Source organism: Squalius cephalus (assembly GCF_949319135.1).
Source record: "Squalius cephalus genome assembly, chromosome: 16".
Classification (NCBI taxonomy): Eukaryota; Metazoa; Chordata; class Actinopteri; order Cypriniformes; family Leuciscidae; genus Squalius; species Squalius cephalus.
Window position 1 is genome coordinate 30,538,805 of NC_137137.1, and position 14,739 is coordinate 30,553,543.

Genomic DNA, 14,739 nt, shown 5'->3' on the forward strand with positions numbered 1-14,739 from the left:
AGGTCATGTATTACTAATTAAAAGTTCCTAGATACCCTGACCAACTTTAGCAACTACAGAAAAATATATTTAAAAAAAAATCAATTAAATTTTTCAGCGGAATTGTTAGGGGTGCCAATAATTGTGGGACACATGATTTCAAGTTTTGTTTTTTTTCTAAATGTGTGATTTTTTTTTTTTTTTACCACCAATGTACTTAAATGAAAGGCTGGATTTTTCTCTTTTTTTGCATTTGGGTTCTATGTTGTTGAAAAAAAAGGGAGAATTTTTAGAAGTCCACGACCACATCTTAAACAGGGGTGCCAATAATTGTGGAGGGCACTGTATATATATATATATATATATATATATATATATATATATATATATATATACACATATATATATATATATATATATTTTTATTCCGTGGCAGAAACAAGCTTCAAAATAAAATAAAATAAAATGCAATTCTATGGGGGATAATCGTTAGTGATTATTAGATCCTTTTATCCATTTTTTGCTTATAACTGACTATTTAAGTGATGTATTGATTTCTCATATTATCACACAACTGGGCTCCTATACATTTACATAAAGTAACACACATCCCATATGTACATTGTTACAGGTCCATGGCAATCGGGGGGACTGTAAGTAGTGAAAAACTTAACTATAAATATGAGTGAGCGAATGAGTGAGCGAGTGAGTGAGTGAGAGCCTGTTAGTGTTTACTCAAGCAGTTCTCTCTGTTGTCTTTTTGAGTCATAAAGTCACAGTATTAATAAATATGTTGAAATAAATATTAATACATATAAATACTTAATCAAAACCACAATAAATAAGTAATGCAATAAATAAAGAAAGAAAGAAAACCTAACAATAGCTGAACTCAGGTAAGTCTCTCAGGTAAACAAATCAGTTAAGTATCTCAAGTAAGTAACTCAGGTAATTCACGTAAATGACTGTTCATCTTCAGAACACGCACAAAGATTGTTTTAATGAAATCTGAGAGATTTCTATCCCTCCATTGACAGCTTACGCAACTACCACTTTAAAGTCCCAGAAAAGTAATAAGCTCAGAACAGGTTTACTCGCGGGCCAATCTTTATCACGCGACTCTGTTGCTGCACAGCGTTTGGAGATCCAGAGAGAAAGCGTTCGAATTTGCCACAGAACTAATATCGTCACTTAAGATCTAGTGGGAAGCATTCACATTTGGGGCAGAATTCGGTTATGAACCACAGATCATCAAACAGCCCTGACCTGGAAACCAGGAGAAGTATTGTGCCATGAACAAACAAGTTATAGAAGGCTTTTTAACCCACAAATCACCAACATTCACCATGAATTTAATAGCAATGCTAACTGTAACCATGGTTGTGTGGCAGAAGTAGTCAAATATTGTTGTGTTTTTAGATTATTCATCTCAGGGTTCGTACAACATTTTAAGAGTGAATTTCTTAAGTGCTTCACACTTTTTCCAGCACCTCACTATTTTTAATGTGACGATTTTGCAAACTAGTAGTTTAAAGATGAAGGAAAACTAACACTTACTCCCTAATACTCCCTAATATGGAAAGGCTGCTCACTGCAGAGCAAATGGGTGGAGCTTGCGTCTTAGCTCACCCTCGCTAGACGTCCATCGAGGAGGAGCAAATGTAATTTGGGCCTGATGGGTGGAGCTAGAATATCAAACCACACCCTAATCCTACCCACAACTCTATCCCTCCACCCCATTAGACGTCCAGAGAGGTGGAGCTGGATGTCATTTGACTGCAGTGAGCACCACTTGAATATATGGGAAAAAGTAGGAAGTCATAAAGTCTCATGACTATGCTTTCACTTTCCCTTAAGCCCTTTTTTAGCTGATGCTATTCTGAGCAATGTCTGAAACTTTGCATTTTGAGCAGTTCCTGTGTTTATTTGCCTCTTCACGATGAATCGCTTGCTGTATTCCTCGCTTTGGATTCAAATGGAAAATGAATAAATATAAATGTAAATGTCATGAAAAACTAAAACTTTTCTTCAAATTGTGACTGAATTACACAGCTCCTTTTATAATCACTGATGCTTTTGGTCAGTTCAGTATGATCCAATAGAAGAGCAATGGCACATTTAATAAGTAGAATATTTAACTTTTCCCTGTAAAAATGAGTTTTTTGCATACTACTGCTGTTAATAAAAGGAAATTTTATTTCCATATCAAATCAAGCTCAGTGCTTTACTTTTAAATCTCCAATAAACAAACATGCAATATTATAAGTAACTGCACTTATCAATGCAAACCAATAGTAATTTTATGATTAAGTGAACTTTATGATACATTTTCCCCCAGCACTACCAAATCAGGTGCTGGAGCCCTGGGGCCGTATTCACAAAGCATTTTATCTTACCACTAGGAGTACTCCTAAATCACACTAAAATATTTTAGCTAGGAGTTTTCTCTTAAAAGTTATTCACAACGCCTTTCAGACCTACTCTTAGTAAAGAAAAATGACAACTCCTAAACTAAGAGTGAGTCTTCGTTGCTATGGTGCGAAGGACGGAAGATGATGAATAACTGAATAAATAGCCTAAATGAATAAAGAGTAAGGCAAAACAAATAGCCTAGTAGCCTAATGAAACATATGGATTGATGCAATATCTTTGCAACATTATTGAATTAATCTGTCACTATATGCCTCTGCCTACGTTTGCAAAGAGAAGAACATTTTAATTTGATTCACAATGAAACGTTACAATTAGTTTACATGCAATGAGTAGCCTAGTTTTGGTTGTTGTTGGTGGCGTTATTGCATCCCTAGTTATGCCTACAATGCAAAATTGTTCCCTCGCGATTGGAAGCTCCTGTAGCGCCGCATACGCATTTCAAAACATCGCAACGTGAAATGCCACAAAAAGCGGTTTGTGAATAGGTCTTAGTGAGTTAGGAGTCCTCTCGACTTCTTTTAAGCTGTCCCAGGCTTAGGTGCTACTTTTAGGGCTAAAACGCTTCGTGAATTACTCTTAGTCAAAAAAATTAGGAGTCCTAAAGTTAGGAGTGACACGCCCATTATTTTTAGGAGTTGCTCCTAAATTCGCCAGTTAGGAGCTACTTTTAGCCTTAAAATGCTTTGTGAATACGGCCCCTGAAAGACATCATTAAAGTAACGTTAGTCCATGTGACTCCAGTGGTTTAACCTCAGTTTTAAGAAGTGACGCGAGTGCTTTGTTTGCGCAAAAAAACATAATTTACCACTTTATTTACAAAATATTAATCACATCAATCACATGGATTACTTTAATGATGTCTTTATACCTTTCTGGGCCTTGAAAGTGGTAGTTGTGTAGCCTGTCAATGGAGGGACAGAGATCTCTCAGATTTCATCAAAAAGATCTTTATTTGTGTTTCACAGATGAACTAAAGTCTTGCAGGATTGGAACGACATGAGTGCAAGTAAATAATGACAGAATTTTCATTTTTGGGCGAACTATCCCTTTAAAATTATTAATGAAATCAATAATCAATTGAAACAAATTAGTTGGACATTAAAGCATGTAAATAACAGTTTGATATAAAATTTAGTGAATTTAACTAACCTTAAAAGTAAATGAGAGAGAAAGAGACGAGAGTTACTTAAGCGGTCCTCCGTGTTGTTTGAGGATGTGCTGCAGTTGTCATGGTAACTCTACTTTTCTCTTTCAACTGCCACCCAGAATTTAGAAAATGCAACTTAACTATTCAATGCAAACTAATTATCCACCTTATTCCTACGCCCCACTAACGCCCCATGACGCTTTCCGCGAATTATGGGTGTAACTCCCGTTAAGCTGTAAACAATCAGTGAAACGCTCGCTCTATGAAAGCAATACGTTAAAAAAGTGTCACAATGAGATTATTCTACTCACCCTTCAACCATTGAACATTAAAAGGAAATTTAAAAGTGTAAAAGCATCAACAAGGTACTTTCAACAGACCAAAATATCCCAAAAGCGCGTAATATGTAGTAATATATCTGTATTATGTAACTTATGTTGCCTTAATCAAAAATGTTAATTAACTTCAGCATTACGTGATACTATTTCAAAGTGATTTCTGTCATTTTGACAGATTATAAATTGCATTTACCTGTGAAAACAAACCTGGAAAGAGACGTGAGGATTTGAGGAGAATAACGAGAGATTCTTTGTGCATTCCAGTGAATTATTAATGGAATATATTGTAAATTAAGACCACAAATGTGCAGTATATGTTGTCCTTTTTCATACTTTTACAGCGGATTGCAAAGGGGAAAAAGAAAATAATCACAAGGAAAAGAAAGCAGCGACTGAAAAGAGCTCTTGCCATAGATATTCTTGTTATAACACGTCACGTTAAAATACCAAGTATAACGTTATTCTCATGATGTCTGAAAATAAATCAAGAAGGAAAATTGACAGCTCATCCAGTCAAACTGACAGATCAGCTTTATAGGGCAACTTTATGATTTGAAATGATTTGTTTCAGCCTTTTTGAATGGAAGTTCCCCAAACAGGAAGTGCCACCCGTAATTCAAAACGCAGTAAGGTCCTCAGGAATAAGGTGGATAAGTAAAGTCCCATTTCACTCGGCGGCCATCTTTGAAACGCCTCTCGGGCATACACAAGTGCAGCTCCAATCTCTTTGAAAGGGGAACCATCAAATTCTCCAAAACTGTTCACCAAGCTTACGAATTAAAACTTCATATTTGAAATTACCAATGAAACCTGACAACAGCTGTCTAATAAATGTAGTTTCTACACGCTCCAATCATGACAGTCTTTGTTATAAGTAATTCAAAACAATACTCGATGTAGGCTGGTCACAACATGTCTGAGTTTTTAACTGAATTATTAACTAAACAAGTTCCCTGCTCAAGGAGATTAGTCTATTGGTTTGAACCAGTTGCATAAACATTGCCTTTATGTTAAGCCTGTGTTCTAAGTAAGAGTATGACTAACTAGCGATTAGTCAAGGGGCAATCAGTCTTCCTTTTTAGTATCACATTAGACCAATCTACGTTTTTATGTAACTAACTTAAAACAGTTATGAACTGTTTTTAAGAACTTGTAAGACTAGTCGTTTATGCAACCAGACCCTGGTGTACTAGACAACTAAACTATCACCATCCAGAGGAGTTGCATTTTAAGATTTTAAGATTAAGGACCCTATTTTAACGAGCTATGCACATGGTCTTAAGCGCACTTAGGGCATGTCCGAATCCACTTTTGCTAGTTTAACGACGGTAAAAATGGTCGGCACGTTTTGGGCGTAACGTGCATAAATCCAAACAGTCTCATTTCCCATTCCCTTTAAATGACAGTTGCGCTCGCGCCATGGTGGATTCGCTATTTACATTGCAAGCGGAAAAACTGAACGCTTCTCTAGCAAGGAAATGGATCTGCTCGTGCGCGAGGTTAAAGCGCGCAAACAGACCATCTACGGGACAAGCCGGATTCCACCATATCTTTATGTACACAATAATAATCTTTTACATTGTAATCCTTTTATGTTTAATATTTGGCATGTTTGTGCGCTTCCCTGTCTCGAAATAGCAACGCACCAACAATGCACCTGAACACACCTCGGCTGAATCCTAAATCGCCCCCTAAACCCTCAATCACTATTCACTACGTTAGTCCACTAATACTGTTCACTTAAAGGGATACTTCAGGATTTAGCATTAAGCTTTGTATTAGTAGAAAACCTGTAGTATTTTCGAATTACCATGCTTTCCACCCTCATATCCCCCTGAGACAAGAGATTTATGTATTTTTTGTCTGGAAAAAATCCTCCGATGACGCAAAAATCGTCATTTTGCGTCATCGGAGGATTTTCTGGCCAGAGGCTAAAGACTACAGCCAGTAGATGGCGTTGTTCCGCATGTTTTCAGCCCGCCCATAGAGGGTGGGATCTCACTCACAGAATGTACACAGTGTCAGCCGTCTTTCTTTGGAAGCTAAGCTAGCAGGCTCTTGTTCTGTGGAGAAAGCTGAATAGTAGGAGAAAGCTGAGTAAGTAGGGGTTATACCATCCTCCTTTTCCCGGACTTGTCCGGCGGGCGAGATCGTTCAAAATGTCCGGGATTCAGCTTTTGCGTTCTGCGGTCGCCATGTTTACATGCACATGCACCTTTTGTTTCAATCTAACTGAATTCATTCCGATTGGTGAATCTGAATGTAGTGTTTACATGAACGCTAAACAAGTGATCGGTTGATGTGCGTTTTACCATTGCTAAGAAAATTCCCGCTCCTCCGTGAGAGATGCGAGACCCGGCGCGTCTCAGTAATGACGCCACCGGCCTCGCACCGTTCTCCCGCGGCCCTCAGCCTCGTCCTGCTCGCCACAGTAAACATGATGAATGGCGACTGTAGAACGCAAAAGTCGAATCCCGGACATTTGGCCGATCTCTAAATCACTGGCAAACTCATCACGTAGGCTAAGTTAGCCTTGTTGTTTTTAACTACGCACCAGAGCCCGTCTACGGCCATATTAGACATTCTCTGTACGCACTCTTACCGGTAGGCGTGGCCTCCTAAGGCAGCGAAGCAAGTGCATTCTGGGAGTTGTTGTCTTTCATCCACATAAGCCAAAAATACATTTTCTGGCTTTTCTCAGTCTAGAAAGCTCCAAATTCAAAAATTTCTTCACATTTCTTCTACTTAAATGACCTATTTTAAATACACATTCATCTTCCCAGAGGTGAAGTATCCCTTTAAAGGAGTGAATGAAAAAAAGAGCGAGCGAATTCGGACAGCTGTTGTGCGTACATCGGCTGTACACTCATTATTGCGGTGCAATGTGGGATTGAATAAGTGCACTCAATAACATCCACTATGGTTTTGGACACCACTACAAATGGCTCTGCCCTCAAATAATGCCCGATTTAAGGGTATAGGGGGCAATTTCGGAGTCAGCCCCTGTTGTCCATGGCCCAGCAGTCCATGGGTGCACAAATGGGCGCAAATGCATTTGCTATTTAAAAAACGTGGCGCAGGATGTGAAAATGATAACTGCGTCAGGCTGAAACTAGCAATAAACACTTGCATCATGCCTGGCGCTGGATGTATGATAGGGCCCTAAGACTTGTATGTTTTCCAGTTCTCAGTTTAGACTTGAGTGTTCAATGAGAAGTTTAGCATAACCCCCAGTTTCACAGACAAGGGTTAGCCTAAAACCTAGTCCCAGAATGAATGCACGTGTGAGCTGTTTTAAAGCAACATGCACTTAAATTGTTTTGTCTCAAGATGCAAACCAGTAATGTTTTAATAACCAGCAATGCCTAATCCTGGCTTAATCTAAGCCCTGTTTTTTCCCCCTGAAATATTATTAATAATATTATTTATTAATTAACCAATAGCATCACTGAAGAATTGACTTCTTGGCAGAGACCTGGGAACTTAAGCGTTAAAGGGCCTATTATGACACAGGCCTTGAAAAGCTGAGATGTTTTGGTATGGCATTCAGCAAAAAGAGAGGCGGATCTGCCTCAGTAAAAGCTGAATCATAGTTTTGCATTATTTCTCTTTGAATAGTAGCCTAATTCAGATTATATGGAGTTTCGACATACTAAATTTGATTTTATGCTTATAGTTGTCCTTAATCTATGTTAGTCATGGAATTAATGTGGCATTTATGTATGCATGTATGTATTTATTTATTTATTATAAACCATTCAAAGGTTTGGGGTCAGTATGACTTTAACTAAATTAATACTTTTATTAAGAAAGGATTAATTAAAATGATCAAAAGTGACAGTAAAGACATTTATCTTTTGGACTTTTTAGTCATTAAGTTATCCTGAAACCAATATCACACTTTTCACAAAAATATTAAGCAGCACAACTGTTTTCAACATTTATATTAATATTAAATGTTTCTTGAGCATCAAATCAGCATATTAGAATTATTTCTGAAGGATAATGCGACACTGAAGACTGGAGTAATGATGCTGAAAATCCAGCTTTAAATAAATTACATTTTGCAATATATTCAAATAGAAATCAGTATTTTAATACTTCACAATATTACTTATTTTTATCAAATAATTGCAATCTTTGGTCTAAACTTTTGAACAGTAGTGTATTAACGTGATATTTATGGAAACTTAAACAGATTAAAACAATTTAAAAGATAATTGAGACTTTATATCTCACAATTCTATCTTCTTTTCTTGCAATTCTGACTTTTTAACTCGCAATTGCAACTTTATATCACGCAATTCTTACTATAATTCGCAATTGCGAGTTTATATCATGCAATTCTAAGAAAAAAAGTCAGAATTGCGAGACAAATTCAGAATTGTGAGATAAAAAGTCGCAATTACCTTTTATTTTTTATTTAGTGGCGGAAACAAGCTTCCATAGATATTGAATATTGACTTAATTGGAAAAAAAAAACCCACAAAAGTATTTAATAATAATTTCCCCTCCCTCCCCACAATTTTCATCTTTTATTTATGACCTTAAAAATGGCACTAAACCTTTGCTAAAATAATGACACTTGTTGGTCAGTTCTATTATTAGAGCACAAAGTACAAAAGAAGCATCTATCAACTCAACACAGTCACAGTCTAAAGACTGCAGAGTAACGTTAAAAACTACTTGACAAATGAAAAAGCGAAGCCGTCAAGCAGGCAGTAGCACATCTAAATTCAACACCTCGGGAAGAACAAGGAGTTTGGCCAGCGTTAAATATATCAGCGTACTTGAGTTATGCATGCCAAGATCCCTCTTAAATGACACGCGCACGAGACACGGCCGCTCCATCTACTATTAACGGCAAATGAACTTGTTACATATCCCAGCCTAGATGTAGATGTACACACACACATAAATAAAAAGTGCTGCGCAAATCAGAAACTGATGACATGGCAGAAGGCTGGAGAGTACACATGTCAGGCTGAGTTGGTTTCAATCACTCTCCAATGGACACGGAGTAACCGAAGAGACACAAGCAAAGATCAGACGAACACATGAATGCGTTTCAAAACGGATCCAAGTGCAAAGTAACAAGATCACTCCCCCACCCAAATAAATCAATGGTAAGAACATGCTAAGAAATTTCAAACTGAAAAATTATTTTTTGAACTTTAATTCATACAGCTGCCACAAGTTCATTAATTAATTACATTTTGACATTTATTCAACCTATACACTTCTGCTTTAGAAACATTACAATTAACTACTCCTAAAACAATAATAATAATAATGATAATAAATAGTAATATAATCAACTTTTACTATGACATTCAATAAGACAATGTATTCAATAATTTCATTTATTTTAAGGGTTATATCTTTGTTTAGTAGAATGCAATTTGTTTGCAGTTAATCTGCCTTAGTGAATTTTACTGTACTGATAATTCACCATTAACTGTTTGATTACCAACATTCTTCAAATTAGCTTCTTTTGTGTTCAACAGAGGAAAGAAACTCATACAACTTGAGGGTGAGTAAATGATGACAGAATTTTCATTTTTCAGTGAACTATCCTATTAACTGTGAAACTTGATCATCACATATCATAAGTATTGTTTGGAAAGTTTAAAGCCGTAAAAAGATCTGATCTTACCAGGGCTGCACGAGGGCCGACACAAACCACTCGTCTTCCTTCTGACACGGCTTCTATAGTCCATCTTTATTCCTAACACATATCCAACCCACCACTCTTATAACCTGAATACACTCCAGCGCTTTATCCATAACACTGATACTGGGGAAATTCTACACCGGGGTAATCATATTTCACATAGACACAGACCCCTCCCACAGCCCAGGTCTGTCAGTCAAAACACACACGCCTGCAAAGCCCACAACAGATCAATGACGGTCACGAGCATGTCAGGATATGGCCGGGAATGTGAAGGGGAACTTAAAGAGAGAGAGAGGGGGGAGGGCACAAGGGGCGACCATTCTGAGACGTGGGAACATTTCCATATTTTCTCTCAGCTGCTGATGGCATGGTGTGGGGGTCACTGTGCAGACAGTTACAGATATTACGCAAATGCGGTGTACGGTTACGGTCAGCGGGGGTCAGGGGGAAGAGCGAACGGGTGCTGGATATCCCCGAGCTGTCACATTTCACAGCTGATCTCTTTAGCATCTCAGCAAGCTCAGGATGTTTGATGCTTCAAAAAGAGATCGTGAAACAAATCCATATGATTTAGTCCAAATTTTCTGAAGAGACACGATCGCTTTATATGATGAGCAGATTAAATGTAGGCTTTTATTCGCATATAAACATTGATCAGCGAACATAAACAGAAGCTCAATACATGCTTGACGCTTGAGAACAAACCTCATTGGTTCTTGCAGAAGCTCAAACGTGATGCGTAACACGAGAATGAACCTCATTGGTTCTTGCTGAAGCTCAAACGTGATGCGTAACACGAGAATGAACCTCATTGGTTCTTGCTGAAGCTCAAACGTGATGCGTAACACGAGAATGAACCTCATTGGTTCTTGCAGAAGCTCAAACGTGCTGTGTTACACGAGAACAAACCTCATTGGTTCTTGCAGAAGCTCAAATGTGATGCGTTACACGAGAATGAACCTCATTGGTTCTTGCAGAAGCTCAAACGTGCTGCGTTACACGAGAATGAACCTCATTGGTTCTTGCAGAAGCTCAAATGTGATGCGTTACACGAGAATGAACCTCATTGGTTCTTGCAGAAGCTCAAACGTGCTGCGTTACACGAGAATGAACCTCATTGGTTCTTGCAGAAGCTCAAATGTGATGCGTTACACGAGAATGAACCTCATTGGTTCTTGCAGAAGCTCAAATGTGATGCGTTACACGAGAATGAACCTCATTGGTTCTTGCAGAAGCTCAAACGTGATGCGTAACCCGAGAATGAACCTCATTGGTTCTTGCAGAAGCTCAAATGTGATGCGTTACACGAGAATGAACCTCATTGGTTCTTGCAGAAGCTCAAATGTGATGCGTTACACGAGAATGAACCTCATTGGTTCTTGCAGAAGCTGAAACGTGATGCGTAACCCGAGAATGAACCTCATTGGTTCTTGCAGAAGCTCAAACGTGCTGCGTAACACGAGAATGAACCTCATTGGTTCTTGCAGAAGCTCAAATGTGATGCGTTACACGAGAACAAACCTCATTGGTTCTTGCAGAAGCTCAAATGTGATGCGTTACACGAGAATGAACCTCATTGGTTCTTGCAGAAGCTCAAATGTGATGCGTTACACGAGAATGAACCTCATTGGTTCTTGCAGAAGCTCAAATGTGATGCGTTACACGAGAATGAACCTCATTGGTTCTTGCAGAAGCTCAAACGTGATGCGTTACACGAGAATGAACCTCATTGGTTCTTGCAGAAGCTCAAATGTGATGCGTTACACGAGAATGAACCTCATTGGTTCTTGCAGAAGCTCAAACGTGGGTCACGTTCAAGTTCAAAACGGTGCGCAACGTTTTGCTACGGTTTCCGGGTTGAACGTCATGTTTCCTGGAAACGGCGTGCAACGGGGTTTGAGATACGTTTTCTCTTGTTTGGTGGGTGTGTCAGAACTGCAGTCCAATCAGCAGCAACATGTATATAAAGCACGCGGTATTAAAGTGAACTCGCACAATGGGTTCAAGGAAAGTAATTTACAAATGTGTTCGATGCAGCTCGGTATACGCAACAACTGAGGATATTAGAAGACATGTTTGTCGTAAGTTTTATTGTAAAAATATAGGATATCAACATAATGATGTAGTTGTTTATATTTTTAGCTTCATTGCAAGAGTATGACATTTGGTATAGAAATAAACAATGGTAATTAAGTGCTTTTCCTAAAAATGAGAAAGAAAATACAGGGTATTAAAACAGTATGAACTACAAATAAAGTCAGCATGTGAGGCTAAATAGATGTGTTTTAGTCTGAATTAGGTAAGATGTGTGCTTCCATTTCAGTTTCAGCAATCCCTTCACTCGATTGGGATGTTCTCTTTTGTTCTGGGCGGCAAGTGCAGTAACTGTAACATCGGGCATATTTTGTACTTTTAAAAACATATTTATATCGACTTCATCAGGCTCTGAAAATTCTTCACAAAGAACACAAAGAATGGCCTTCTCAGCTGCCATAGTTGCAACTCTTGCGTCATCAGAACAGTGTGTTCAACGCATCACCGTTTCTGTTTAAAAAACGTTGTGCAACGTTTTGTCGGGGCTGAACGCAGCCGTGATGTGTTACACGAGAATGAACCTCATTGGTTCTTGCAGAAGCTCAAACGTGATGTGTAACCTGAGAATGAACCTCATTGGTTCTATAAAATGCTACCAAAAAGTGAGTGTTTCCTATTACACTCCAACTACCAACTTTTGAGGAGGACAGGACATTCAAGACAACCCTGACAAATCTATTCAAATCTATTCAAATCTACTGTTAAAAAACAATGTCTGAATAGCTATTTGGCTTTAGGTTAACATTAGTATTTACTACTAATAGTATTTATCTTTAAAACTTTGCAGACCTTTTTACATTCACATTCACGAACATCTATGTAACACAATGAATGAAAGGTAATATCTAGAAAAGCATAATAGGAGCACTTTAAAGTCAAACATTTTTATTTGCTGAATTTTCCACAAAAAGACCAGGAATTATTGTGCATGTTTGAAGCTGCAGATCCCACTCGTTGTGTTAATGCATTGGTTTTGTGTATACGTGTGTCAGATCACCTTGGGTCTGGATGAGGTGAAGTACTTTTCCTGTGATTTGACGGATGGCATCCTTATCAGAGACTTTGGGCTCCTCGTTCAGTCTTTCCAGCTGACTCAGCAACACCAGCACCCGGGAAGCACTGGGAATACAGGAAACCATCACATCAGGCCAAGTCAACACTGACAAAGCTTACTGCGTGTATAATAAAGATGTTTCAGGCAGTCAAAAAACTGTAAACTGCATATCGCCATATAGCTGCTAGTGTGTGTGTGTGTGTTTAAGTTGGAAACAAAAACTAACCTTTTTTCTGCTGCCATTTTGGGTTTATTCATTTCTTCTCACATTCAATAAAACGTCAAACTGACTGCTGAGGGGGGGGGGGGGGGGGGGGGGGGGGGGGGGGAAATGTAGAAATGAGTTTATACAGAAAATCACATTTAATTTATAAAGAGAATCAAGTCACACTATTGCATTACAATCAGTCCGAGTTTATACAGCAACATAGGCCACTTTATACAGTCTTATGTCATAAGCATTTTACTTGTTCAAGGGAGGAAAAAACAAAAACAGCAGCAATAATCTTAATCAAGATCAACGGCTGTGTCTCAAAACCTAGTGAGCAAACTTCCTACACAGATACATAGATGAAAACACTCTTGTGCATCAGTGCCTACTGAGCTGCCAAACTAGGCAACATTGTTGGGCATCATAGTCTATCAGTCCACATAGACAACATTGTTGGGCATTAAGACCTACTGAGCTTCCTACCTAGACAGCATTACTGGACATGACAGCGTTTCTGCCTATAAAGACTTCATATTTAGACATCAAACTTTAGGAGAGCTTCCAACAGCATTTAGGGTGCCAAAGCCTATTTCAGAGCATTTTTAAACATCAAAATCTTCCTAACTAGATTATATTTTTTGGGTCTTGCTGTCCACATAGACATTTTTAAGCATCAAACTCTAAAGAGCTGCCAACACAAACAATATTGTTTGTGTATCATAGCCTACCTGCCCACACAGACAGCATTTTTAGGACATGAAACCTGCTGTGCTTTCAATCTGGACAGCCATTTTAGGGCATAATAGGCTACCAAAAAAGCTGTCCATGTAGGGAGCACATTGGGTTTTGAGCCAAGGCCAGTAATTGTGCAAGTACAGTCCATTCCTATTTAAATTAGGCTGTCAGAGGAGGTTGGCCATATTACAGTCAGATTCAGATCAGCTAATGAATAATTAATGCAATGCCATTATTAATTATTAAGTTGACAAAACCCCTCCTGTATGATTGAAGTGCACTCATGATCATGTCAGATCCACCTGTCCACTACAGAGAAAGCTCCAGTGTTAGCACAGACACGCTAACAGGACAGCTGATATCTGTCATTGGCACAGAAATAAAAATACATGCGAACACCAACCTTTAAAGCACGCGAGAGCTGCGCCATCTGAACTCCTCACAGCGCGATCTCTTGGCAGCACAGACACAACACAAGCCCCCTGATGGTGTTGTTATTATTGACTCTATCCCCCAACACACACTCGGAAGTGAGGGCGCGTCCTGGCGCAGAATCCAGGATCTGCACCTCATGTGTCACATCAGAGTGTGACGCACAGATGGACTACAGATCAGCGTCACACACAGCGCTGCGCAGCTTCTCGCGTGACTAACGTAACGACGGTAGACGTGAGGAAAAAATCCATTAGTCATTTATTATTAAATATATAACACACACATATAAAGTGCGTTCAAATCGATTAATCGCATCTAACATAAAATTGTGTTTATATATGTGTTTGTTTATATATATATATATAATTATAATTTATTATATATTTATTATTATATTTATATATATTATACATACATACATAAATATACATATATATGTATAATATATATCAATATAATAATATATACATTTATAATCATGTCACAATTTCACACGTTTTAAAAACATCTTGATACATTATTTTATTAAATTGTTTTTAATTTTGTGATTTTGTTATTATTTATTGTTATTGTTTTTTTATTTCGCTACATTTTATTTTTTTATCATACATTTATTTATTTTACTTTATATATGTA

The 14,739-nt window shown here is 38.1% G+C and overlaps 1 protein-coding gene and 1 long non-coding RNA gene across 5 annotated transcripts in view; one reads left to right on the plus strand and one right to left on the minus strand.

The window, feature by feature from the left end:
• agtpbp1 (ATP/GTP binding carboxypeptidase 1) overlaps positions 1–14,276 on the minus strand; it is a 47,270-nt gene extending 32,994 nt beyond the window's left edge. The window contains exons 1-3 of one of the 4 annotated variants that reach the window (XM_079896477.1): positions 14,072–14,276; positions 12,949–13,012; positions 12,666–12,787 (exon numbers count right to left, since the gene is read on the minus strand). In XM_079896477.1, the coding sequence (XP_079752603.1) occupies positions 12,666–12,787; positions 12,949–12,980 (154 nt within the window). In that variant the 5' untranslated portion in view covers positions 12,981–13,012; positions 14,072–14,276. Of the gene's footprint in view, positions 1–9,553; positions 9,659–12,665; positions 12,788–12,948; positions 13,016–14,071 lie in introns of those variants that run through there. The other 3 variants (XM_079896478.1, XM_079896476.1, XM_079896479.1) reach the window with 3 other exon arrangements.
• Positions 8,970–12,734, plus strand: LOC307173391. Its single transcript, XR_013823838.1, has 3 exons — positions 8,970–9,023; positions 9,405–9,430; positions 12,661–12,734. It is a non-coding gene; the product is annotated as an uncharacterized lncRNA (long non-coding RNA).
• Positions 14,277–14,739: the final 463 nt, after the last annotated feature.